This window comes from Talpa europaea (genome assembly GCF_964194135.1).
Source record: "Talpa europaea genome assembly, chromosome: 5".
NCBI lineage: Eukaryota > Metazoa > Chordata > Mammalia > Eulipotyphla > Talpidae > Talpa > Talpa europaea.
Window position 1 is genome coordinate 118,692,116 of NC_140071.1, and position 25,441 is coordinate 118,717,556.

The 25,441-nt window shown below is 39.1% G+C and overlaps 1 protein-coding gene across 1 annotated transcript in view; it reads left to right on the forward strand.

The window, feature by feature from the left end:
- Positions 1 to 3,371: 3,371 nt before the first annotated feature.
- The window catches only part of KCTD8 (potassium channel tetramerization domain containing 8), a gene marked incomplete at its 3' end in the record, with an annotated part of 167,564 nt that continues 145,494 nt past the window's right edge, over positions 3,372 to 25,441 (forward strand). Inside the window, exon 1 of the mRNA XM_084234296.1 lies at positions 3,372 to 4,482. Within this exon, the coding sequence (XP_084090422.1) occupies positions 3,519 to 4,482 (964 nt within the window). The 5' untranslated portion in view covers positions 3,372 to 3,518. The remainder of the gene's footprint in view (positions 4,483 to 25,441) is intronic.

The following is a 25,441-nucleotide window of genomic DNA, read 5'->3' on the forward strand; positions in this document are numbered from 1 at the left end:
TTTTAAAGAGGCATGTTTTATTTATTTATTTGTTTGTTCGGTTTTTTTTTGTTTATACATGCACTGGGTACAGTCAGAAGCGCGGGAGGGCGAGAGAATTCACCAGAGCCAGAGCGGGGAGCAGAGCAGGCAGAAGGACCAAAGTACACTGCTGAGGGGAGCAGCGGGCGGCAGGAGAGGTCTGCGCGCCATGTGGGACCCTCCTCTGGTGGCCGGGGAGCAGCCGGGGATCGAACCGGCGCCCGCAGAGGCCGCGGGCAGCTTCGCAACCCAGCGCTCAATCGCTGCGCCACCGGGGAGGCCCTGAATGAACTATTTTTAAAAGCAATATATCATACACACAATTCATTAGGAATATCTAACAAGATTCATGCAGAATATGTATTTTAGACTTATAGGAATGTTTTATATAATCACAAAAGTTAAAATTGATTTCAATCTGAAAATATTGGTGACCTCATATTCATATATAGATAGGCATATTTATTGTATAACCACTTTATTAAATTTCCATCTAAGATGGCTTATACCATCTTATCATTAGGGACATTTACCTCATGATAAATGGGCTTCATTAGTAGTGGTTTGAGGCATTATCATTTATTCATATGTAAAGGTTATAAAGCTTGTATTCATTTTTCTTGGAACTGTTATTTTAAATCCCAAATGCTTTTTGATTTTACTTTTTAACATGTGGAAGAGCTAAAATCAATCCTACTTCTTAATTTGATAAATCAGTTTATAAATTTGGGGAGGAAGGCCAACAGGCTTGAATAAGAGGATTGCATGAAGATGCATATCAGAAATTCAGTTTTAAATCTTTGGTAAATACATTGTGTCATTTCATTGGTCCATTAGGCTTTCTCTGTTTCAGATAATCTAACTTCAAAACTGATAAGATATCTTCTGTGGATGTGGTTTATAAGGATCAATGAAATAAATATAGTTGTAATGTTCCAAAGAATAATGTGTTATTTATAAAAACTTGAGGTTAGAACTATATTTCAAATCCAATTTTTTTTGGTGGAGTTAAAGAGATGACATCCTAAGTAAGCATTTTTAATTTTTCAAAAACATTAAAAAGTGTATATAATATCAAATGTTAATGAATAAAGTCCATATAACATATTATGATCATTTTAAAGCAAAGTACTTTGTGCTCCAGTATACTCCTTTTTACTTTAAAAATCAATTTTTTTCTTTATGTTTCTCAACAAAAGCGGATTCCCCAGGATGTATATCCACAGCAAAAAGGATATTTCTTATTTGCATTTCTATCAATGTGCCTTATCCCAAATAATGCTGATCTTATGGACTGTACCTCTGTTTTGTACAAATGGAAATTAAGGTGAGTTTAAATTGATATAATTTTCATTTGTGATTTCACTCTTGGGGTTAGAAGTCTAATAAAACATAAGCCATTTTTCTTACCATATAGAATTGAAAGGGAAGTGGAGAGATTAATGATCAGGATGAGGAAAGAAGAAGAAAAAGGAAGTTTCCTCTTTGGCTCACTCCTTTCTCCATAAACACTCATTAAGCTTCTACTATGAATCAAATACCGAAAAGATGAAAGAAGAAAGCAGTCTGTTACATTCAATCCTTTACTAGTTTTGTGAACAGAAATCAAATTTAGAGTTCTAAAAATTAGTGGGCTACATGTAGTACATGCTGTTAAATACATAATCAAAACATCTGATCTTAAGAGAGGTTTGGACATTTCACCCTTCACTTCAAAAACTATAGTAATATTTCGCTGAGCATGATCCCTTCCAGCTCTATCCATGTTGCTACAAATTGCATGAGTTTATCTTTTTTGATTGCTGAGTAATATTCCATGGTGTATATGTACCACATCTTCTTGATCCAGTCATCTATTTTTGGGCCTTTGAGTTGTTTCCAAAGCTTAGCTCTTGTAACTAGTGCTGCTATAAACATAGGGGTGCAGGTGCCCTTTTGAATTAATGTTTCTGTGTCCTTTGGATCATGCTTAGCAAAATAAGCCAGAAAGAAAAAGAAAAATATCAGATGGTCTCACTCATAGCAGGAATTTAGAAAACCTAAATAAGGGACAAGGAAAAAGACTAATTATAATAAAGTAAAAATCAAAATCAACAAGCAACTATAAACCAGAGACACACTACAGGGGAGGAGGGAAGAGGGAGTAGGATCAAAACAAGGGCGGGTGGGAATTGTATGGGGACTATAACCAAGATGAAAATGCATACATTGTGGGCCTCCCTGGTGGCGCAAGGGTTTAAGCACCGCACTATGAAGCAATCCGCAGCCTTTGCAGCACAAGTTCCATGCCCAGCCCGCCAGGGAGCAACCCACATGGTGCAGGAGACCTCTCCTGACTCGCCTGCTGCTCCTCAGCACTATATTTCAGTCATTCTGCCTGTTCTGTTCCCCACTCTGTCTCTGGTGAATCCTCTCACCCCCCCCCCCCCGCATCTCTGGCCTGTACCCAAGCTCTTGTTTGTGTAAATAAATAAATCTTAAAAAAATAAAGTCAGTTTCCATATGTTTAAAAAAAGAAAATGCATACATTGTGCAAAAATGAAAAATGATATAAAAATACATAAAATAAAAAAAAGCAAACTATAGTAACACCACGACAAGAGATTCATCACCAGAGAGCTTCCATGTAGTCACCTGCTCGCACAACATTAGCAGTAATTTCAGATCAGGAACCTGACATCTGTTATAATCCCAACCTCCCTGCCCCATCACCCCTCCCCCTTAATGCTCAAACAAAAAACCCCAAACCCCAAAATAGTCTTCCAGGACCGACGTGCAGTAGGGAGCTAAGAAAGGAAGACAAAGAGAAAGAAGTGGGTAGGAGGGACTAAAATGAAAGCAGCAGGATTGCAGTCCGCACCCCATGTGTGTTTGGGTGGTCCCCTGCCCGCTCCAGCTGGCCGCGCAGCAGCCGCTCCGCCCCAGCCCGGCTCAGCCCCGCCCCCTAGCGTCCGAGCGGGGCCGCGCGCGTCCAGCGCCTACCGCTTTAAACGCCAGCTGTGGCTCGGGTCCCAGCCCCGGGCTTGACGTCAGCGCCGCCTCCCCGGCGGCGAGGAGTAGTGAGCGCCAACGTCCGCGCTCCGGCTCGCGCGCTGGCAATCTGCTGGGGCGGCGAGTTTTCTTTGCTCGGATCCCTGCTCCCGCCCTCTCCGCGGAGCGCGAGCTGCAGCCGAGAGCCTCTCGCAAGTCTCTTTACACTTCTCCGCGCTCGCCCCAAAGGCGCAGCGGCTCCTCTTAGCGTGTCCACCGCCACCGCGGCGCGCGCCAGCAGCTCCTCTCCCGCGCGGCGCTCCCCCGATGGAGCCCGGGCGCCGCTGGCGCCGCTGCCCGGAGCCCTGAGTGCCACCGCCCGGGTCGGAGCAACGCTTCACCCGGCCCGAGGGCGCAGCGGGCGCAAGTCCAGGCCGGGGGTCGCCTGGGCGCAGGGCGCAGGGCGCGCGCTCCGGGAACCAGAAAGTGCTGCGCTCCCGGGTCACTCGGCCGGTGGCGGGGGGACCATGGCTTTGAAGGACACGGGCAGCGGCGGCGGCACCATCCTGCCCATTAGCGAGATGGTCTCTTCGTCCAGCTCGCCCGGCGCGTCGGCCGCCGCCGCCCCGGGGCCCTGCGCGCCCGCGCCCTTCCCCGAGGTGGTGGAGCTGAACGTTGGAGGCCAGGTCTATGTGACCAAGCACTCCACACTGCTCAGCGTCCCGGACAGCACTCTGGCCAGCATGTTCTCGCCCTCCAGCCCCCGGGGCGGCGCCCGACGCCGGGGCGAGCTGCCCAGAGACAGCCGGGCGCGCTTCTTTATCGACCGCGACGGTTTCCTCTTCAGGTACGTGCTGGATTATCTGCGGGACAAGCAGCTCGCGCTGCCCGAGCACTTCCCCGAGAAGGAGCGGCTCCTGCGCGAGGCCGAGTACTTCCAGCTCACCGACCTGGTCAAGCTGCTGTCGCCCAAGGTCATCAAGCAGAACTCGCTCAATGACGAGGGCTGCCAGAGCGACCTGGAGGACAACGTCTCGCAGGGCAGCAGCGATGCGCTGCTGTTGCGCGGGGCGGCGGCCGCCGCCGCGCCCTCGGGGCCGGGCGCTCCGGGAGGCGTCGGGGGCAGCAGCGCTCCGGACAAGCGCTCGGGCTTCCTCACGCTGGGCTACCGCGGCTCCTACACCACCGTGCGCGACAACCAGGCGGACGCCAAGTTCCGGCGGGTGGCGCGCATCATGGTGTGCGGGCGCATCGCGCTGGCCAAGGAGGTCTTCGGGGACACGCTCAATGAGAGCCGCGACCCCGACAGGCCGCCCGAGAAGTACACGTCGCGCTTCTACCTCAAGTTCACTTACCTGGAGCAGGCGTTCGACCGCCTGTCTGAGGCCGGCTTCCACATGGTGGCGTGTAACTCCTCGGGTACCGCCGCCTTCGTCAACCAGTACCGTGACGACAAGATCTGGAGCAGCTACACCGAGTATATCTTCTTCCGTAAGTCCCCCCACCCCAGCCTCGGTTTTCCCTCGCGCTCCCCGCCCCTCAGCCGACCTGCTGCAGGTTCGATTCCCGCAGGAACCCAGACGGGACGGGTGTCCCGGGCGGGAGCAGAATAACTCGGCGGTGCGAGAAGCGCTTCCTGCGCGCCTCTGTTACGCAGCAGATGCGATTTACACTTTTGCCGCGTGCACTCGACCGTTTCTCTTTCTTTCATCTCAGGAGCCCTCGGTTCCCACGCGGTCCTCTTTCTCAACTTTATTGATCGTGTCCTCTCGCGCCTCCAGTTTCCTGGAGGCTCCGCGCTCCCTTCTGGCAAGGGCTGGGAGGACTGTGGAGCACAGGCTGGGCGCCTAGGTCCTCCTTCGCTTTGCTTCCACGGAACCCGTGGGTCAAAAGGTTCTTGTCGAGCTCAGGTGGACATCAAGGCATCTCTGCACACGACCAGGATCACCTCCTGTGGGTTCTGGTCTAGCGCAAGTCCTCCTGATTAGCGGTGGTTTCAGAAGGGGGGTGTGGGAGAGGTGGCCAGTGGGGCTTAGGAGGCTTGGACCTCTCAGGGGATCAGTGCGTGAGAGAGGCTGGTGGGTTAAGACTTCTCCACCGACCTGTGGAAATGTCAGGTTTACCCAGCACCAGGTGTCACCTGCAACTGCTAGGTTTTTTGGAAGGGGGAGGTTGGAGGGATCTAGGGAGTTTGGGTATCTGAGTACTGAGTGTCTTCCAGGGCTGCAGATTCAGGAAGGACAAAGGTGTGTGTGTGTGTGTGTGTGTGTGTGTGTGTGATTCCTTTCTGGGTATCTGAAGTGCGAAAGTGAGATTGAGTTAGGGCAATAGAAGCATGATTTTTTTTAAATAAACGATGAAGGAGGGAGTTTGGAAAGAATTCGGAGAGATGCATTTTGTTGTGAGCCTCGGGAGGGGGCTCTGTGAGTCAAATGCGAGAACTCCACCAAATGCCCCTGTGGAGGCAGGGGCAAGAACCATGCTCAGCGACGTGTGTAAAGTGAAGTGGATCACAACTACACAGCGACTTGGACAAACGACAAGATAGCTGGGCTGGCAGCAGGAACATCATTTGGCAGAAGGTTTTCTTTTGGGCCAAGAATCTTTAGAACTTGTCGGTATTGTTAGAGTAGCATTGGTAGCCTATGATAGAAACAGATCAACTTTAATTGTATTTCTTTATTTATTTATTTTGGTAATTCACTCCGGGGAAAGAGATTATTGCAGCTGATTTTCACTGGAAATGTGACTAGTCCTCAGTGCAATGACTAGTAACACATTAACAACTCAATAAATACACGTGTTTTTTTTTTAGTTGTATTATTATTTATTGAGTTAACATTGCTTTACAACATTATTTATGATATAGAGGTATAGGTTGACATCTTTTCACATATATGTTACCACACCACACCTACCACCAAAGCACCCATAAATCTTTATCACAGTAATTTATATGTGGAATATAAGGAAACAAAAGGATAGACACGACTAAACCAAAACAAGCCAGAAATATCTAACTGTAGACTGGCGGGGGGGGGGGGTGGTTATGGGGTTATGGGGGAAACAAATGGGGTGATCTTGCATCTAATGGACTATGGACTGTGATAATGGTAATGGACTATGGTAAATACTGGTTTTGGAATGAAATTAAAAATTAATGAATGGGTGAGCCAGACTTTTGAGAAATTCCAATAAAGTAGTTATTGAATTGAGATTTAATTTCACTTAATTTAAATTGTACTTATTGAGTAGTTACCGGGCGATAGCTTGGGCTTTATTATTTGAGGTGATCACAATAGGCTTTATGTAATTGCAAATTATAAGAGGGTTTATTTAGTGTATTAGCAAGACGCAGAGAAGTTGTTACAAAGACATCTGTAAAAAATGAAAATAAGTTAAATGTTAGCTCATATATGGAACAGAATAAAATATAAATGGAATTGCAAGGGTTGTAAACATACACAATTTTGCATGCCCAAAGACACACTATTTATATTTCAGTGGCTGGGGAGATAAGATAGAAGGTATAAGGGATAAAAAACTAACTGGCCTCTGTGTGTGTGTGTGTGTGTGTGTGTGTGTGTGTGAGAAAGATGTTGGGAAAATGTCCAGTGGTGCAGTCTACCAGCAATTACATTGTTGAGTACTTACCTTTTAAAATGTTTTAGAATATGCAGTGGCTACTGCCACCAGATATGGTCAGGTCCTGTTATGTAGCATACGTTCAGGAAGTACCTGGCTATAGTGGTAGGTAATTACAAAGGTGAGTATCCAATTTAGTCTGTATTTATATCTTTGTTCTTCATTTTTAAAAGGTACCTTAACACACACCTAGCAGGATTGCTATTTTATGATCAATATTACAATAATTGTACTTATATTACTGGCCTTGTATGAAGGTAGTTAACCAGAAATAAATAAACTTTGGGCTTTCCCAGTGGCGTGAGGGGTTAAGCACAGCACTAGAAAGCTATCCACAGCCTCTGCAGCACGAGTTTGATCCCTGGCCTGACAGGGAGCAACCCACATGGCACAGAAGACCTCTCCTGTCTCATTTGCTGCTCCCCTCAGCAGTGTATTTCAGTCAGCCTGAATCTTCTGTTCCCCACTCTGTCTCTGGTAAATCCTCTCAGCCCCCACATCTGTGGCCTGTACCCCAGTCCTTGTATGCATAAATAAATAAATCTTTTTTTTAAAAAGAAAGAAATAAACTTTTCTGGCATTAGCAAAGCTTCATGATATCTAATAGAATGCTCACTAGTTCAGTGTTTATTCACCAGATCAATTGACTTCAATGCTTCTTCAACAATTAAACTTAGAATGATAATCTTCCATATTATAACCATTCTCCTATTAAGTCCTGCTTATACTGGGGGGGGGGAATGAGTTTAATATAATAAAAGATCTAATAAAAAGCGGGCCTCCCCAGTGGCGTAGCGGTTGAGTGCTGGGTTGCGAAGCTGCCTGCAGCCTCTGCAGCTCCAGTTCGATCCCCGGCTGCTCCGCGGCCACCGGAGGAGGGTCCCACATGGCGCGCGGACCTCTCCTGCCACCCACTGCTCCCCTCAGCAGTGTACTTCAGTCTGCCTGCTCTGCTCCCCGCTCTGGTGAATTCTCTCACCCTCCCGTGCTTCGTGCTTCTGACTGTACCCAGTGCTTGTATAAATAAATAAACAAATAAATCTTTAAAAAAAAAAAAAAGATCTAATAAAGATATCTATAGGGTTGACTTCAGGTCCCAGAATAGTTAGTGATCTAACCATTTGGCTGTGTTACTTCCTTTTCTTTTCACCAGTAATAATAATGGAATTCACAATGTATTGTTCTTTCTCATAATTTTGTATAATTAGACATATTATCTAGTTTCCAGTATAGGGAGATTAGTGCTGTATTTAGGAAGAGAGTACTAGAATGTCTTGGCCTCCATTCTTAAGAAGTAAAAACCCTGAACACTGTGAATGATTTAGTACTTTTTATTCCGATTGATTGACAAATTCTGCTCTAACTTTGTAATCTTAGGAAAATAATTTTATCTTTCTCTTGAAGGGAATTAGGAGGAAGCAATAATACTTATATCCTAGGTTTGTTGTGAGAATTACATGAAGAAACCCATATAAAACATTTAGAAGAGTATCAGACAGGCACAGATTAAATGTTCAGTATGTATTAGTTATTGTTATTTGTTAACCCAGGGGCCTCAAAATACATGACTAATCCTATTTCTATACATAATTAATTCTAAGTAACAAACTTCCTCTTGCTTTCTAGAGAATATTTATAGCAATGCCTATTCAGATTTGCTCTGAAAAGTTTCCATTATATCTTCAATGAAGTTAAAAAAAAATATTGACCTACTAAGTATAAAATCCATTGTAACCCATTATTAAAATAAATTTACTTTAGCAATTCTTTATTTCATAGGGAAATAATATCCACTCTTTTAGGTCTAGTGCTGGTCACTGGTCAATTTTGATAAAATTAATGATATTGATATTCATTGGTTGTTGACTCAAACTATGAGATCTATTTAGGCAAAGTACCTCTTAATCATTTTTCATATTTATATTTCTGATGAAGCTTTTAGCTTTGACTTCTAGCCATTTTATACAAAAGAACAAATTGTCTTAGGAACAGGTGAGCTCAAACATTGCTCAGAGCTTGGGCATTTGGCCAAACATTTTAAGCTAGATTTTTTAGAGTCAAGTACATATTTCCACAATTTTAGGAACATTATGTTATCTTTCAATACAATCAGCTCCTATTGAAACTACTCCACACATTTTGAATCTAATTTTCTAGTTGCTAAAAGTCCAGGTAATTGAAGGAAGCTGAGTGATCTAAGGCAGATGCTAGCAACCATTCAGAAGTAATTCTCTGATATTTTCACCTCTTTGCTTAGCTGGTGAAGGCTGCAGCTAGGATGTCTCTTTGCTTGTGGAGGATAAGGATTCATGTATGGAATCCTAAAGTGTATTCTGGTTTGGATAAAAAAAAAATGTTACTACAATGGCAACATTTAGTGAGAGTGGGAGGAAGGAGGTATGTATGGTGATGATAAATTATTGTTGTAATTTATATAGTCATTTTTCATGTGCCCTTCTAAGATAATTGTTTGTTTCTAATTGCAGCAAATCGCTTCCTAGTATATATTTTACCTAATTTATTTCTCTCCCACTGACATATATTTAAATTCACTTTACCCTGATCAGGGCCAACTTCACCATGAGCCTGTGTGACAGTTCCTTGAAATATGTATCTAGGAAGAGAATTACGAGGACATAGAGATTGCAAATACTTGATTTGATTAAGTATTGGCAGCTTACTCTCCAAGTTAGTGCGGCAGTCTTCACTTCCGAGGGTAGTCCATGAGCATTTCATTATCTCCACTTCCTTGCCAACATTTGGCAAAATTCAGTTTCTGATTGTTGCAAACATAAATGAAAAGTGATATTTCATTCTTACTAATGATGAAAATGTAGTATTTTAGCTCTCCAGTTTCTGTAGGTCGGAAGGGTATTGGGAAGCTTTGGAGTGAGCTGGTTGAGGAGCCGCTACAGTCTCTCACTTTGGTCACTTTATTTCCCTATTAAAATTCCAGTCACAGGGCCTTCCTTGGTGGCGCAGCGGTGGAACGCTGGGCTGTGAAGCTGCCCACAGCCTCTGCAGTGCCGGTTCGATCCCTGGCCACCGCGAGGGTCCCACATGGCACGCAGACCTCTCCTGCCGCAACTGATGCTCCCCTCAGCAGTGTATTTCATCAGTCTGCCTGTTCTACTCTCTGCTCTGGCTCTGGTGAATTCTCTCACCCTCCCGCGCTTCTGACTGTACCCAGTGCTTGTATAAATAAATAAATCTTAAAATAAAATAAAATAAAATTCCAGTCACAGTAATAGCATGACCTTACATAAATGATGAAATTTCCCTTCATGTAAATGAATATGTACTAGATTTCTTCACAAAGGGGAAACCCATGTCACATCAGCCCTGCATCCATCTTTGGGTATTGGATGGTACATTGTATGAGGTTTGAAAGTGATTGTTTATGGAATGGTTACCTGTGAATTGATGTGTTAATATATTCAATTTGCCCTCAAGGCATTCGATAAACAATATCAAATAGCTGCAGGATGGTGTCAGTGAAAACTTCTGTTCCAAGAATGGGAAAAACACAAGAGCGTTTTTGTAGAGCAAATTCTGCTGTGCAACATAGCAAAGCCCCTCTTTACTGGCAGTAGAATAAATTTGTTGTTAAACCTATCTGGCAGAACCTGGTTCTTCCTTAGAGTGCAGCTCCCTTGCTCATTGGCAAGTGCCTCTTTGGTGCCTTTCTTTTTCTTGTAAGAGAGATTTTTGAATTAATTGTTCTCTGTGGCCACAGCTGAGGCAGGTTTGGGTCAGGGATGCTTGCATCTGCAGAGATTTCATGCTCTTTTCCTCCTTTGCTTACTTTGGAGGTTCAGGGTGCTTCCAGTTGCTTATTGATGGCCAGTCTTATAGTTTCTTTGGCACAAGATTTCTTCAAAATTGTAGTTACAGTTTCTTGAATGAATTAAGAACAACCAAAAGCTTATATGATGTGGTTTTTAGATTTGAAGACTATTTTGTGACCCCTGTGACACCCTCATTTTCTCCTCTCTTAAATTAATGGTTGAGGAGGATGGTGCCAACTTTGTAAGCAGTGCAGTCACCTTGTATGAAAGAGTCCTCCCTCCTGCTGAGGTTGCATTTGGTAGCTAAATTTTGTTCTTGCTGTTGTTTTATTAAACTTCACATTTTTCTATTATGAAAATGTAAACACATTGAAAAAATACAGAATTGTTAAAAAATACTCCAATATATTCATCTCCTAGACACAGCAATAATCAAAATAGCACTTCACCTTTCTGATATATTTTTGTTTAAATATTTTAAAACAAACCCAAAATATGTTATTTCACTCCTACATACTTTAGTATCTAAAACAAAAAATGGATTTTTTCTTTCATAACTACTATTATCAACTCTAACAAGACAAATATGTTTCGGATATATACACACACACACACACACACATATATATACACACTCACACACACATATATATAGTATATATAATATGTATACTATATATAGTGTATATATATAGTATATATAATACATATATTATATATACTATAACATATAGTATATAACACACACACACACACACACACACACACACACACATATATATATATATATATATATATATAGTAACGCAACCAACCCATACCGGGTAAGTTCATTAACGGTTCTAGCAGCCATGTTGCCTTCATGCTCTCCGCTGTTCGTAGTGGCCATACTCCGTCGCGCTCTGTCACTCTCCACCGCAGTCCTCTGTACACAAAGCTGCACTCCTCAATCCTCGACACCACACCACCACATTGCACTCTGCTGCGCCACCCTTATAAGCCCAGTCTCTCAGTCCAGGTGTACCTACCTACGCATGCCCACACCCTACTCCAAGTGTCTGTCATCAGGCATGCATTCAGGGCCTTGAGGATCTATCATTCGTCCTAATGGTGGGCGGGCAGAAAAGCCTGATACATTTTACCTTACCTTACATATATATATATTATATGTGTGTATCTATAGTATATGATCCATAATCATAATTCCAAGATTAGTTTTATAGTTTTTTAAATAAACCCAGAAATATATGTTTTTATACAACTTGTGTCAGTGTGGAATAACTCCTTCTCTTTTCTTTTTTACTTCCTCTTTCTTTTACATTTAATGCCTCAGTCATTTCATAGAAATAGGGTCTTAGAGGAGCTTCCCTGTTGGCCTAGCAGTTAATTCTCAGTGCTATCACTGTGATGGCCTGAGTTTTCTCCCTGGCCAGGGAGCTAACCCACATGTGGCCCAGCAGGCCTCTCCTTTCTTGCCCGCTGCTCCCCTCAGTAGTGTATTTCAGTAGATCCACCTGCTCTGCTCCCCACTCTGTCTCTGATGAATCCTCTCACCCCCGCCCCACACCTCTGGCTTACACTCCAGTTCCTCTATGCAAAAATAACTAATAATCTTTAAAAACAAAGAGATAGGATCTTTGAATATGATTAATGCTGCACATTCTGAATATGGCTATTTGCTTTCTTGTGATATAATTTCAATGGTTCCTTTGTCCCTATACTTTCTGTACGTTACTGTTAACTTAGCTTGATGCATTTTTTTTTTCTTTTTTTAGTGCAAGACTCTTTCATAGGTCACTCTGTGTACTCCATTAATATATTAGTTAACATGCGATCATTCCACAAGTGTCAGGTTGTCTCATTCTTAATGTTCATCAATTGGTGGAGGTGAGCAGTGCCCATCTGATCCCTTACTTATAAGTTCCCATCAAATGTTTATCTTATAATATTATCATGATGACCATGGGTGGATCACAGGGCAAGTTGTAAAATTGTGATTTTCTAATTATGTCATTTTTTTTCCCCTCACGTGATAGGTGGAATTTTGTAGAGTGTTCTCTTAAGATCTACTTAAGGTAGAGTTCATAGAGGAAAGGAAGCACAAATGCATAATTGATTCTTATTTCTAGCTATTTTTCAGTGTAAGAAGCTGATTTCCTATAACTTTCAATGGTATTAGTGAGTTGTGACATTTTTGAAATGTCAGTGTTTTCTGTCCTTCTCTATTGTGATATTCATCATCCTTATCTCTCTCTCCTCTTCTGCTACTGCCTTTTTTTTTTTAAGATTTATTTATTTATTTATACAAGCACTGGGTAAAGTCAGAAGCACGAGAGGGTGAGAGAATTCACCAGAGCCAGAGCGGGGAGCTGAGCAGGCAGAAGGACCGAAGTACACTGCTGAGGGGAGCAGCGGGCGGCAGGAGAGGTCTGCGTACCATGTGGGACCCTCGCCCAATGGCCTGGGATTGAACCAGTGCTGCAAAGGCTGCGGGCAGCTTCGCAACCCAGCACTCAACTGCTGCGCCACCAGGGGAGGCCCTGCTACTACCTCTTTTTTCAATCTCTCTCTCTGTCATCATCATCACTGTCATCATCCTCTCCCCTTCCTTTTCTCTGTTCCTCTTTCCATTCCTGCCTTTTTCTTTCTCTCAAGTATACTCGTGAAATACATGGATACTTTATCTATGTTAACATTTCATTTGTGATATTTATTATTTTGAATGTTCAAATTATTCAAACTTTGATCAGTTCTGCATTTTTGGCATAATTCATTAAGTTATTGATAGATTACTTGCCAATATATAGCCACATTTTTTAATCGCTTCAGTGTGTGGTGTTGAAATAGCTAGATCTGTCAAAGCCACAAATTTCCAAATTTTAGGACCATCTTTTGACTTCTCTTTTATACTTCAGGTAAAAGTGAGAAAATAGCTTCTTTAGAAGATCTGTGTTCTTTTCTGTCTCTTCTGGATGGTTTGCAAGGTGGGTCTTTTCTACAAGACTTTGCTGAAAGAAGCAAGAAGTAAACACTACACACCAATATTCTGATCTTTCTGAGTTCTTTATCTTGTGTGATAGCTTTAGTTGGCATGCGTCTACCTTCTAAGTAAAACAGATCACAATTTGACTAACTGATCACCATCATATGATAAATGCTGCCAGCTTTCTCAACTGTAATCTCTCTCTTGTGGACCTTGTGGACAACCACCTGACTGCCACCTTGCTATATTAAACCATATTTCATATTTTGTTTTTGCAATAATGAACTGTATTCTCTACTATAATTCATAACCATATTTTCTACTGTAAGTCATTTCTTAGCTCAATAAAACCAAATGAAAACTAGTTAGTTTATGCTGACAAGGATTTATTAAGGATATACATATTTCATAGAATTGTGGGAAGGGTTGAAGAAACAGACTCTAGACTAAGCTCAAAGGAAAGACTCCAAACAACAGAGGAGAACTAGTACTGAAGATGCTGCTGCCTTTGCCACCATCAGGGAATGCAGCATAAAGAATTTGCCAGCACAACTTCAGGCAACTTTCTCTGCACACCATGAGGCCCTGCACCTTGAGGCCCCTGGATTCTACATGAGTGTGTGGGATTGGTGCAACACATATCGGTGCAATTGATTGTACTGATTGGTTCAACATGGATCACAGCCAGAAGCTTGTGTCAGTGGAAGCAAGAAGTTTAGTTGCCCGCTGCTTAGCCTCTTCATGCTAGTTCACATCAGGACCATGCACTGTGTCACACACACAGTGGGCCTTGTGAAATTTGTGAAGGAAATATGAAAAAATGGTAATTTTCGCTGAAATTACCCTCAACTACGTTCATATTTAAGCACATCTTATTTCTGATATCACTGTGTAACTCCCTTTATGGGAGTTCCTTTGTGTATTATGTGTATATAATAGAAATGAGGCTAATAATTTTAATCTCACCATATTTTGGGTACCTTATCAATGGGGGAAAAGTATAGGATTAATCCTTGGATAACAAAAGATACCTAAGTGATATGTAAATTGAGGAAATATATAATTTCAAAATGAGCATGTTATAGCCCCAGATAAAGAAATATGTGCTAAATTGTAAGATAACTGTAGGTGTGGTAATGCTAAAGTATAGATGGATTCTGGAAAGATTAGAAAAATCAGATTATGACTTACCTTTTGCTTCTGTCACTTGATAGTAGATTTCATGAAATTCATTTAAATACTTTGCTATTATTTCCCCACTTCTCATGTGAAGAATGATTTCAGCATAGATGAGATGATACTTGTTAGACATTTATGGTCCTTTTGTATGTGTTATGTTAATTGAACTAATAGTACAATATATAAATTGTTTTAAGATAAAACATAAGAAAAAAGCTGGTTAAGGCACTATGTCATTCTCTATAACAGGTAGGATACAGGCTGAGTGTCAACCCTCAGCTGGAGGAACTTGTTAGGTGAAGAATATTTGCCTGGCGTTGGGATGTGAATTTAAGTCAGTGAAGTATATGTTAGACAGATGTAGGAAAATGAACATAAAGGTTCATTGCTAAAATTAATAATTCTACAAAAGTTCGCGAATGATGCCAGTTGCTAGGTGACTTTAACTCCTCCGAGAAATTTACTGTTAGACCCCATGTGAATGTTTTAGTCAATCAAGTTAAAAGGATAATTTCACATTTGACATGCTCTCTCTTCCTTGTGGAGTGGTTTCACACTGTTTTTAACACTCTTCTACTTCTGATTGAAGTATAATAGTAAAGGGAGATGTGCAGCAGGTAAATTTTAAAATGAAATTAAAACTGGTGATTTCTTTAATTAGAATGATATTTTCTTTTTTATTAGATTGACTCTCTGTGCCTTACTCAGTTAAACTGCACATTGCTTCTGGCACCATACTGTCACTTAGAAAATATTTATTGATTTAATTAGGGAAGCTGTGTGATGGGTAATTAGAGACCTAACATGACTGGGTTTAAGGAGAAGGGCTCTTAAGTAAACCAGGGAAATGTTCATATCTAACCCTTATCATTAATGGTGTTACTTTTGTTAATAGTGTTATTCTTTAAAAAAAAAAAAAAGATTTATTTATTTATTTTTGTTTTGCAGGACCAATTTATTCTTTTATATACATTATTTTTTTATTTTTTTTGCATCATTGTTAATTTTTAAACAATATTTGCTTTCCCCCGCCCCCTCAGGTGTAATCCCCATAGAGTTTCCTTCACCAATGCATCCATGCACCATCACCTCAGTCCCCTGGGCTCCTCCCTCCCTCCCTCTCATCCCTCTCCCTCCTCCTCCCCTGCAGGATGTCTCTGGTTTATAATTGTCCCTTTTTGCTTTCTTGTGTTTAGTACTGTTATTTTTTTTTTTACACTGATGTTTTATTTGGTTCCCCTATATTCCTGCTACAAGTGAAACTGTCCGATATTTTTCTTTTTTTCTTTTAGCTTATTTCACTGAGCACAATACCTTCTAGCTCCATCCACATTGCTGTGAATGACATAAGTTTATCTTTTTTTGATTGCCAAATAATATCCCATTGTGTATTTACCACATCCTCGCCAACATTTGTTGTTGCTTGTTTTTTTGATATGTGCCATTCTTACTGGTGTAAGGTGGTATCTCAGTGTGGTTTTAATTTGCATTTCCCTGATTATAAGGGATGTTGAACATTTTTTCGTATGCCTGTTTGCCATTTGCATTTCCTCTTTGGAGAAATGTCTTTTAAGTTCTTCTGCCCATTTCTTGACTGGATTGTTTATTTTGTTTTTGTTATTGAGTTGTGTGAAGTTCTTAGTATATCTCTGTGATCAGTCCTTTATCAGTTGACTGGAGTGCAAAGATTTTTTCCCAATCTGTGGGGTGTCTCTCTGTTTTGGTTAATATATCTTTTGCTGTACAGAAGCTTTTCAGTTTGATGTAATCCCGGGTGTTTCTCTTTTCTTTGACTTTCTTTGCTTTGGGTGATGAGTCTTTAAAGATGTTATTGTGATGTATGTCTTATAGTGTTTTACCTATATTTCTTCTATATATTTTATGGTTTCAGGTCTTACTCCAGTTCTTTTATCCATTTTGAGTCATAATGGTGTTATTCTTGATTTAAAATTGTTGGTCTGCTAGTAATATATCAGAGAAATGGTAACATTAGAAATTTTTGACAGAACTGTTCACATCTATGTGAACGCTTAGGAACTTTGCTGATGGTATCTTAGATTATTGTTTGATTTGGCTGGGAGTATGATCAGGGATATGTTAGTGGTAAAATCTGGAAATGCAAAGAGAGGAAAGTTGATGCAGTATATCAGGCAAATAATTTTAAACTAGAAAGTTATATGATCAAATGTGCATTTTTGAAAACAACTCTGGTGGTAGAGTTAAACATGGGTTTTGGGGAAACAAGTTATTTGGGTAGCTGGTAGTTACTAGAAAGGTTTGGGCTATTGATGAACCAATCTGCTTTAGTTGAAATAGGGAGTAAGGAATGAATCCTAGTGCCATGCATGTGGTGTAATCAATTGAATTTGGGAGCAAATAGTTAAAGCATCAGGCTGTTGGTCTCAGATTCACTGAGTTCCATAATTAGGAAATAAAAATAAGACAGGTGATCTGATCTAATTTTGTCGTTTGACTATCCAGGTAATAGATGACATTTCTAGGAAGAAAAGACCTTATCTAGTAAAGGTCTTTGACAGATGGCCTTAGGTAAAGAATGATTTACAGTAAAATAAGTAAATCTATAAGGCATAATACTTCCCTGTAGGATATCACTCAAACTATTCATTTCTCTGGGTTCATGCAATGTTGAAATTTTATCACTTGCATGCCTTGCTCTGTTTGAAGAACGCCAGAAAACTTTACTTGAAACCTTCATCCATATTCCTACCTTCATCCATAAGGAAGAAGGAACTGGGATGTTATGTGGGATGTCATGGAACATTCTTTGTTTAATCTGAGCCTTTTTTCTTTTAAATTATTAATGACACTCTACGCTCTAATCTCTTTTCATGGGAGACTGATATAATGATCTGATCCTGTGTCTGAGTTCAAACTTTGTGACCTATTGGATATAGGAGAGAGGGAGAAGGATTTATAATACAGTATGACCAGAATTGGTGATGACCTTATAGAATATACTGGACCTGCCCTGCCCTCTTTTCTAAGGAGAAAACAATAGGTCAGTTTAGCGCTGTTAAATATCAGGATTATATATAATTTTCAGGTGGAGAAATCTAAACGCTGGTATTGGAGAATACAAGAATGGTAAGTGAGTTTGAAGAGGAAGAGAATTGTCTATGCTAAGACTTAAAAGAGTAGTTAGATGGGAATTGTATTGATAACAGCGAATCAGACACTGGAGTATCAAAAAGAAGTGTCTGTGGAATCTATGTGAAAGCTAATTTTAAGCACGAAGAGGTGCGTTTTAAGCACTGCAGTGTAAATGCTGCAGAGATTTGGCCATAGATTAAGACTTCAAACATAAATTAGATTTACTAATTAGGAGCTCGTTAGTAATTTTAGAGATAATTAAAGAATTTACAAATTTATAGTGATAGCAAATTTAATGATTGTGAGATAGTGTCTAGTAAAAATAGAGAGAGTAGACTATAGGATTCATCCAGGATTCTTAGTGTTGGTGCTATGTAAAAGGGAGCCAAGCTAGCTAAGGATGCTGATGAAAGTGTAGTTAATGCAACTAGTAGTTTCTTCCAGCGTGTGTAAAAAATTCAATAAAGTTTTCATAGTTTTAAGAACTTGTAGAGTATCCCCTTGGATTATGGTTATAATTGAGTATTTGTCCCCTACTGAATTAGAATCTCTGGGGTGTGGTGCTTCTTTAAGCAACTTTCCATATTGATATTTAAAAACCTGTCTAATTATAAACTAGTAGGTTCTGAGAAAAATTATGGCCTTGATAAAAATATTAAGCAAAAACCATGCCAGAAATCTGTATGAGTATAATGCTGTTAATTATATTAATAATGATGTAAGTTACTGTTCATGCATTAAAAATGCTGGAAGGAAAAGCACTTATTTATTGAATGACAACAGTATGTTTGTCCTGTTGGTTTTTCTTTTTGTTTTGATTATATATTTGTTACTCTTTACATAGCATTTAAATATTAGAATGAATTCTCTCTTTTCACCATCCCCATGCCATTCAGAAATTTAATCACCACAATGCCGATACACACACACACACACCATTTCTTAAAAATTTATGTCCATAGCCTAGAGTTCTGCTTTGAGTACCATACCTCCTGATAACCCAGTTCCTATTTGAAATTTCCACATGAATATGTGAGTTGCATTTTCAATTTATTATATTCAAGTTAATAAATTCAAAATTAATGTAACCTCCCATCTTCTTTCCCACTTCTGTCAAAACCTATTTCTATTTCAGTGTTGTGTCTTTCAGTAAATGGCCATTTTATGTATTCTGAGTCATAACTGGAAATCTAATACTTTCATTGATACAGTCCTCTACTTGTTTTTCTTTTAGAGTTGAAATGAATTGTAGGAATTTGCTTGGTTAGCAATATTTATATGATGTACAGGGAGGGACCCTTTTGAATTCTGATATTTGATTTATAATTTTCTGAGCATGTGAAAAAAGAAGATCCCTAGTATTCATAAGATTATCTTCAGGGTCTATAAACTAAAATATTATTGATAACACTAATCAATATTTTGATTAGTTTCCTCATTCATAAATGAATGAAACTGAAACCCAGAGAGTATAAGTGAGTTTGCCAGCTAATAATTCTCCCATCCAAAATAGGACCTGGCACGTAGGTGGTTTCCCTGGACACTGCTCTTTTCCCTGAGGGCATTTCGTGGTCAAAATCAAATATTATCAATAGAGATCAACACTCTTACCACAAGTGAAACTTTATTGATAGTAGTATATGTGTGAAGGTCTTGTTTTGTGCTGCACAAACATTAGAAAATTCTCTATTTCAATTTAAATAGGTTTTGCTTATATGTAAAATAAAAAGTATTTGATGTTTTTGTCAGCTTTCATATTGATATTTTAACTATGATAGGATGAGCTTCTTTTCATCATGTTTGTAAAAATTAATTTCCATTATGTTTCATTTGCCCTGGTATCTCTGACTTGTGATTCCATTATCAACCAGCCCAATTCCTTAGGCCTATTTTACTGTTCAAAGTAACAATTAGGTCTCCACTACTGTCACAGAATGTCAAAAATGACAAGTGAGGCATTGTACAAAATGTTTCTTTATTAAGTTCATAGCTTTTCTCTTCATAATAAGCTCTTTTAACCACTAGAGTGGTTTTGTATGTGGTACTCAAAGGTAGGAATGCAGTTTTATTATTTTTTTATATACCACATTTATCACCTTTATTTGCGATATTAACTTACTTATAGAGTAATCTAACCTATTTTTGAATCTACCTGGAATTAAATTATCTTTTGTGTTTGGACAGTCCCTGAATTTCTCTGTTTGTTTCATTTGTTAAGTTTTGGTCATATCATATCATTTTTATTAACTTATTTTATATTCTTTGTTGTTTCCTACTTTGCAGGTTTTCTCTATTTATTTCTAGTGTAGAAGAATGTTAATTATTTTTATAAATTTTAATGACCTCTTTTAAGGCCCTGTTTCCAAATACACAGTCACGCTTCAGAACACTAGGGTTGGGAGTTCATTCTATGAATTTTTTTTAAGATTTATTTATTTATTTATACAAGCAATGGGTACAGTCAGAAGCGCGGGAGGGTGAGAGAATTTACCAGAGCCAGAGCGGGGAGCAGAGCAGGCAGAAGGACCGAAATAAACTGCTGAGGGGAGCAGCGGGCGGCAGGAGAGGTCTGCGCGCCATGTGGGACCCTCCTCCAGTGGCCAGGGAGCAGCTGCGGATTGAACCAGCGCTGCAGAAGCTGCGGGCAGCTTGGCAACCCAGCGCTCAACCACTGCGCCACCAGGGAGGCCCTATGAATTTTTTTTTTAACACAACTTAGTCAATGGGAACCATGTAACAGTGTATTTTTTAAATAATATTATTATAACAAATTCTATGGGTATTGTATATGATTGAATTAGCAGAACTATATATCATGTCCATATTTTATCTCCTGAGATATCTATCTCTGTATTTACTTATTAATACATATTTATTGAGCCCTTACAGTGTTTCAAATAGACATTTTTAAGCACAACATGTTTTATTAGAACTGGGATGATTAAGCTCCTAACTCTAGCCCACCTCTTTTCTTTTCTTTTCTTTTCTTTTCTTTTCTTTTCTTTTCTTTTCTTTTCTTTTCTTTTCTTTTCTTTTCTTTTCTTTTCTTTTCTTTTCTTTTCTTTTCTTTTCTTTTCTTTTCTTTTTTTTTTTTGAGGTATAATCAACATAACACCATGGTAGTTTATGATAGAGAATGTATTTATTTGATGTATTTATATGTTGCAATATGATTACCACTGTAATACTAGCTAATACCTCTGTCACAAAAATATCATCATTTTTTTTGTGGTAAGAATACCTAAGATCCAGTTGTTTAGCAACTTTGAGTTTGTAATATGGGATTGTTGACTGTAATCTCTGTTTGCATTAGAGCTCTTGGACTGTAAGTTTTTACATTTAAATCATGTAATCGTGCATTTAATTTATCAAGTCTGAAAGCTATTACTAAACTTATTTTTGGTGGACAAACCTAATTTGTAGTGAAAAAAATCTCATACAACTTTCGGTAACAGCGTTGCTGTTAACTTTTATTTCACAAAACAATATTTGAGAGTCTTTCGCTTTTGCAATCAGCTATGCTATTCTAAATTTCCTATTATTCTGTACTCTTTTTGCCTGTAAGCATAAAGGTGGCATTGATTGACAGGGAAGAGAAAATCGCTGTTTACGTTTTGTGTATGTGGAGGCCTACTGAACTATCTGGGAAAGCAAGGCCATTTAACGAAAGAACGCTTAGAGTGTTGGACTGGGAGTGAGGACAGATAGACACGTTTCTAGGTGTTGTGACTACATAAAGAGGCAAGTATAGGTAAATGACCAGATTGGTGTATGACTTGAGGAAATGTTGAGGGCAGCCAGCGAGTGGCAGACACAGGAGAGTCTCCATAAGGCCATATATTTGTCCTCAGAAAATATTGGTCAACCCATATTGGTGGACATTGTTTCTCTCCCTGAAGAGGAGATGGCACTCATAGTATAAAATTGAATTAGAAACCCATTTGTCTGGCTTAAAGATAGAACATGTAAGATAAAGTCTACAGAAACCTTTTTCACTTTTACCTTTATTATATATTATAAGCTTCCTCTGAATAAGTTTTGTTTTTTACTAGATCACGTCAAAGGGATTGTTCAGAAGTCTTATTAAAGACCTGTGGAATAAATTTAATTTCTCTTCAGGATTAAACTTCAAAATATATAGAAGGAAAAAGGATCTGCTGATTACCGCCCTCTTCTTGTTATGTTTTAAGCAGTTTCCTTTGATTCATAGCTCCATGGGATTCAAAAAGCTTTTATTTCTTCATCATTATTGATTCACATAAACAATAATCTCACACTATACTTATTACCTTTATTTCCCTTCAAACTTTCTGCCCTCCATTTGTCTTTATAGTTCTGGACTTGCCTTTTTAAAGATGAAGTTCATTGTCTCTTGTGGGCTATTGTCAAGAACTTCTGGCTTAAACTAATAGAAGAATTAGGCTACTTTTTATTAAGAAGACAGACTTGTGAATATTCTCTGGAATCACAGCTGCTTAGTTAATGAACCACAGAGACTCTTGTTTTACTGATGTTTTCACAATTCACAACGTAATTAATAGCATGGATATTTTATTAAAGAAATATTTTGTATTCAGAGTGTTATTATTGCATATTTCAAAAATGGCTAAAGAATGGAAAGCATGTAACCTGCAATGTATAATTGATAGTCACTGAAGAAATAAGGTAAGTGTATTAACATTCTAATTTATGTCAGAGTGACTCAGTACTTTTAAAATTTTTGGGTCCAATAATTCTGTTTATAGGGTAAACCTGTGTAGGATATTTAACAGCATCCTGGTGTCTACTCAATAAATGCCAGTGTTACTCTGTTCTTGGGTTCCTGGCCCAATCTGGCAACCGAAAATGTCCACAGATATTGCCACATGTCCTCCAGGGTCAAAATTGCCTCAGTTGACATTCACTGACTTAGATCAATGTTAATATTTACCCTTCAAGCAAAAGCAGTTAAATTTATTCTTGTTATGTTTTGTTATGGTCAGTCTTCTTCTTAGCCAAAAACAGCATCCGCAACAGCTACCGCTACTGCCAACAGCTACCACTGCTGCAGGATGGGGAGAAATATTTGCTGGATGTAAAGCAAGTTCTAGGTACTATGCTAAGTCTCATATATCATTTCATTTATTCCGCCTACTAGCTCTATGAAGAGAACAAGCATCACTTTCATTTTACTGCCAAGAGAACTGAGGCTCAGATTTCTTAGCTACCTACTCATGGTGAACATCTGACATGTGGTGTAGTTGTTACAACTGAGAGGTGGTAGCCAAGCCCATCTCCAAATGTCTTTTCTTTCTGCTTCATTCTACTGTACCTTCAGACACCTTCTTCTGCAGGTTCCACTATTCCTGTCACTGTAACATAGTTCTAAGCACCCAGGGTTATAGCCTTTTTAATTTTTTTTTCATTTTTCTATGTTTATAGAAGTATTAACTGTACTTCAAATGTGTTCTGGTTTTCTTCTTTAAAAGATTACAACAAAATTCATCTGTGGGGAGGAAAGCTGACTTACATTGCATCTGTCTTCCAAGAAATTCTGTTATAGGTTGTTCCTTGTCTATGGAATTGTTCCATCTCCTTCCTGCACGTCTATATGCCCATAATGAAAATCATGCTAATAAATATATCTTAGAGGTATCCACTCTAGTAATTGATAACAGAGAAAAAAAAACTCATATTACAAACACTTTAATTTCCAAATTATAAAACTTCCTTTCTAAGAACAAAGGTTGGAAGATTTAAATTTAGCACTATTTGTTGTTCACTTGGGAAGAGTGTTCTGTTCAGTACACAAATGGCTAATAAGTGGGTTGAAAGAACTGAGGGGTAAATTGTAAGTTAAAAATATGAATATCAAGTTTTAGATTTCCATGCCATTTCTAAATAATGCAGCATATTGTATTAAACACAGACATTTAGGAAGACATTGCTTAGTAACAAAATAAGAATTAATGGCATATATTTTTGGAAGAGTTAATTAATACCCATGCTTAGATCAGATGATTGCTATTAAGAAAAGAATAATTTAAAGAAATAAAGAAGATCCATAGTTAAAACTGGAAACCATAACATTATTATGAACAGGCTATTATGACTTATTTCTATATGATAAAAATTCTGGGCTTTCTCCCAATACTGGGTACATCAAACTTCAAAATATCTGAGACAGATTTTGCATGTATTTTCCTTAATTTGCATAGATTTTATCTTTTAGAAAAGACAGGTAAGGGATGGGTAGTCATAGAATACTCCCATCTTGCACATGTTGTGATTGAACTTTTATGAATCTGTTTGGATAGGTACTCATCAAAGCCTAATCTCCAGAAATTGGTTCCATTCTTTAGAAGGAAAATATGTTATAGGTCATTAAATATTATAAAACCAGAGCATATGAAGAATTATTTTGCTTTAAGGAAAAACTATTTATGCTATCCAGCTGTCAGAATCCAACAAAACATAGCAAAATGACCAAAAAAGGGAAAACAACAATTTTATAAATATCTCTGTGAAGAGTTTCCACAAATTTTTGCCTTTGTGTTGAAAATTTAGTGCCTAAAACAAAGTTTTTTTTTCCCCATCCACTCCTAAATGTAGCTTATATTTGTCATTGGATGAGAGACCGCCCACGGGTTAATGACCACTAACCCTCCTCTATTTTAAACTTCAGTGTAATTCCATTAGAGCATTCATTTTATGGTCCTTTTTTATTGGCTTCCTGACAGTATTTTAACCCTCCCCTATTTCTCTATATGCCTCCTTAATTATATTATCTGAATTACTCTATTAGGAATTATTATTATTTTTTTTTTCATGAGAGAGGCTTTCTTAGGATTTTCTTCATCTTTTTTCTGAATGTCTGGGGTAGAAGTCTGGAAAAAGATGTGAATTCCTCCTTTATTTGCAGCTGCTAGGGGCATTATTCTCTCTTGCCAGTGCTTACTCAGTCTCCAGCAGTTAACCTAACATCTAAGTCAAGGGTGGCAAACCCTGGCCTATTGGGAATTTTTTCCCAATAATGGGTAAACTTCTATTGGGATATATTCATATTCATTCATTTTCCTACTACCTCTGTCTGTTTTTGATATAGTTGATTAATTGTGACCCAGTTTGTATGGCCTCCAAAGCTGAAAATGCTTCCTATATGGTCACGTGATGAAAATTTTTGCTGACCCTTGGACTTTCCTTTCCAGTATATTGGCCAATTAAAGCACTGCTCACAATGTCTCTTCTTGTAGGCACCTGACTCTCCTTAGATTTTGGGTCAGTTGGTTTTCCTGTGGCCTTGCCATTTCAGTAAGTTTAAATTGTCTATTTGCCTTATTTTTGGTTATTGTCATTTCTACAGACTGAATATTTGTGTACTCTCAAAATTTATATGCTAAATTCAAAAGCCCAAAGTGATGATATTTGGAGGTACGACCCTTGGGAGGTGATTATGTCATGATTATGTTTGAACTCTCATGAATGAGATTAGTGCCCTTAAAGAAGGCCCCAGAGAGTTTCTTTCAACCATGTGAGGGAAAAGATGGATTATTTGTACACCTGTTTGTTCTGCTCATCTTTTGTTACTAATCTTGTAACCCCAGAACTTCCACAGTGTCTAGAACACTAATAGTTTCTTTGGGGGAATGAGGGGCAGAGTCTAATCTATAACATCATATGTACCATATTTGGAAAAACATGGGTCATTTTTATGAACTCTAGTTTTTGGTATTATATGCTAAAATTTGTATCAAAGGATTTCACA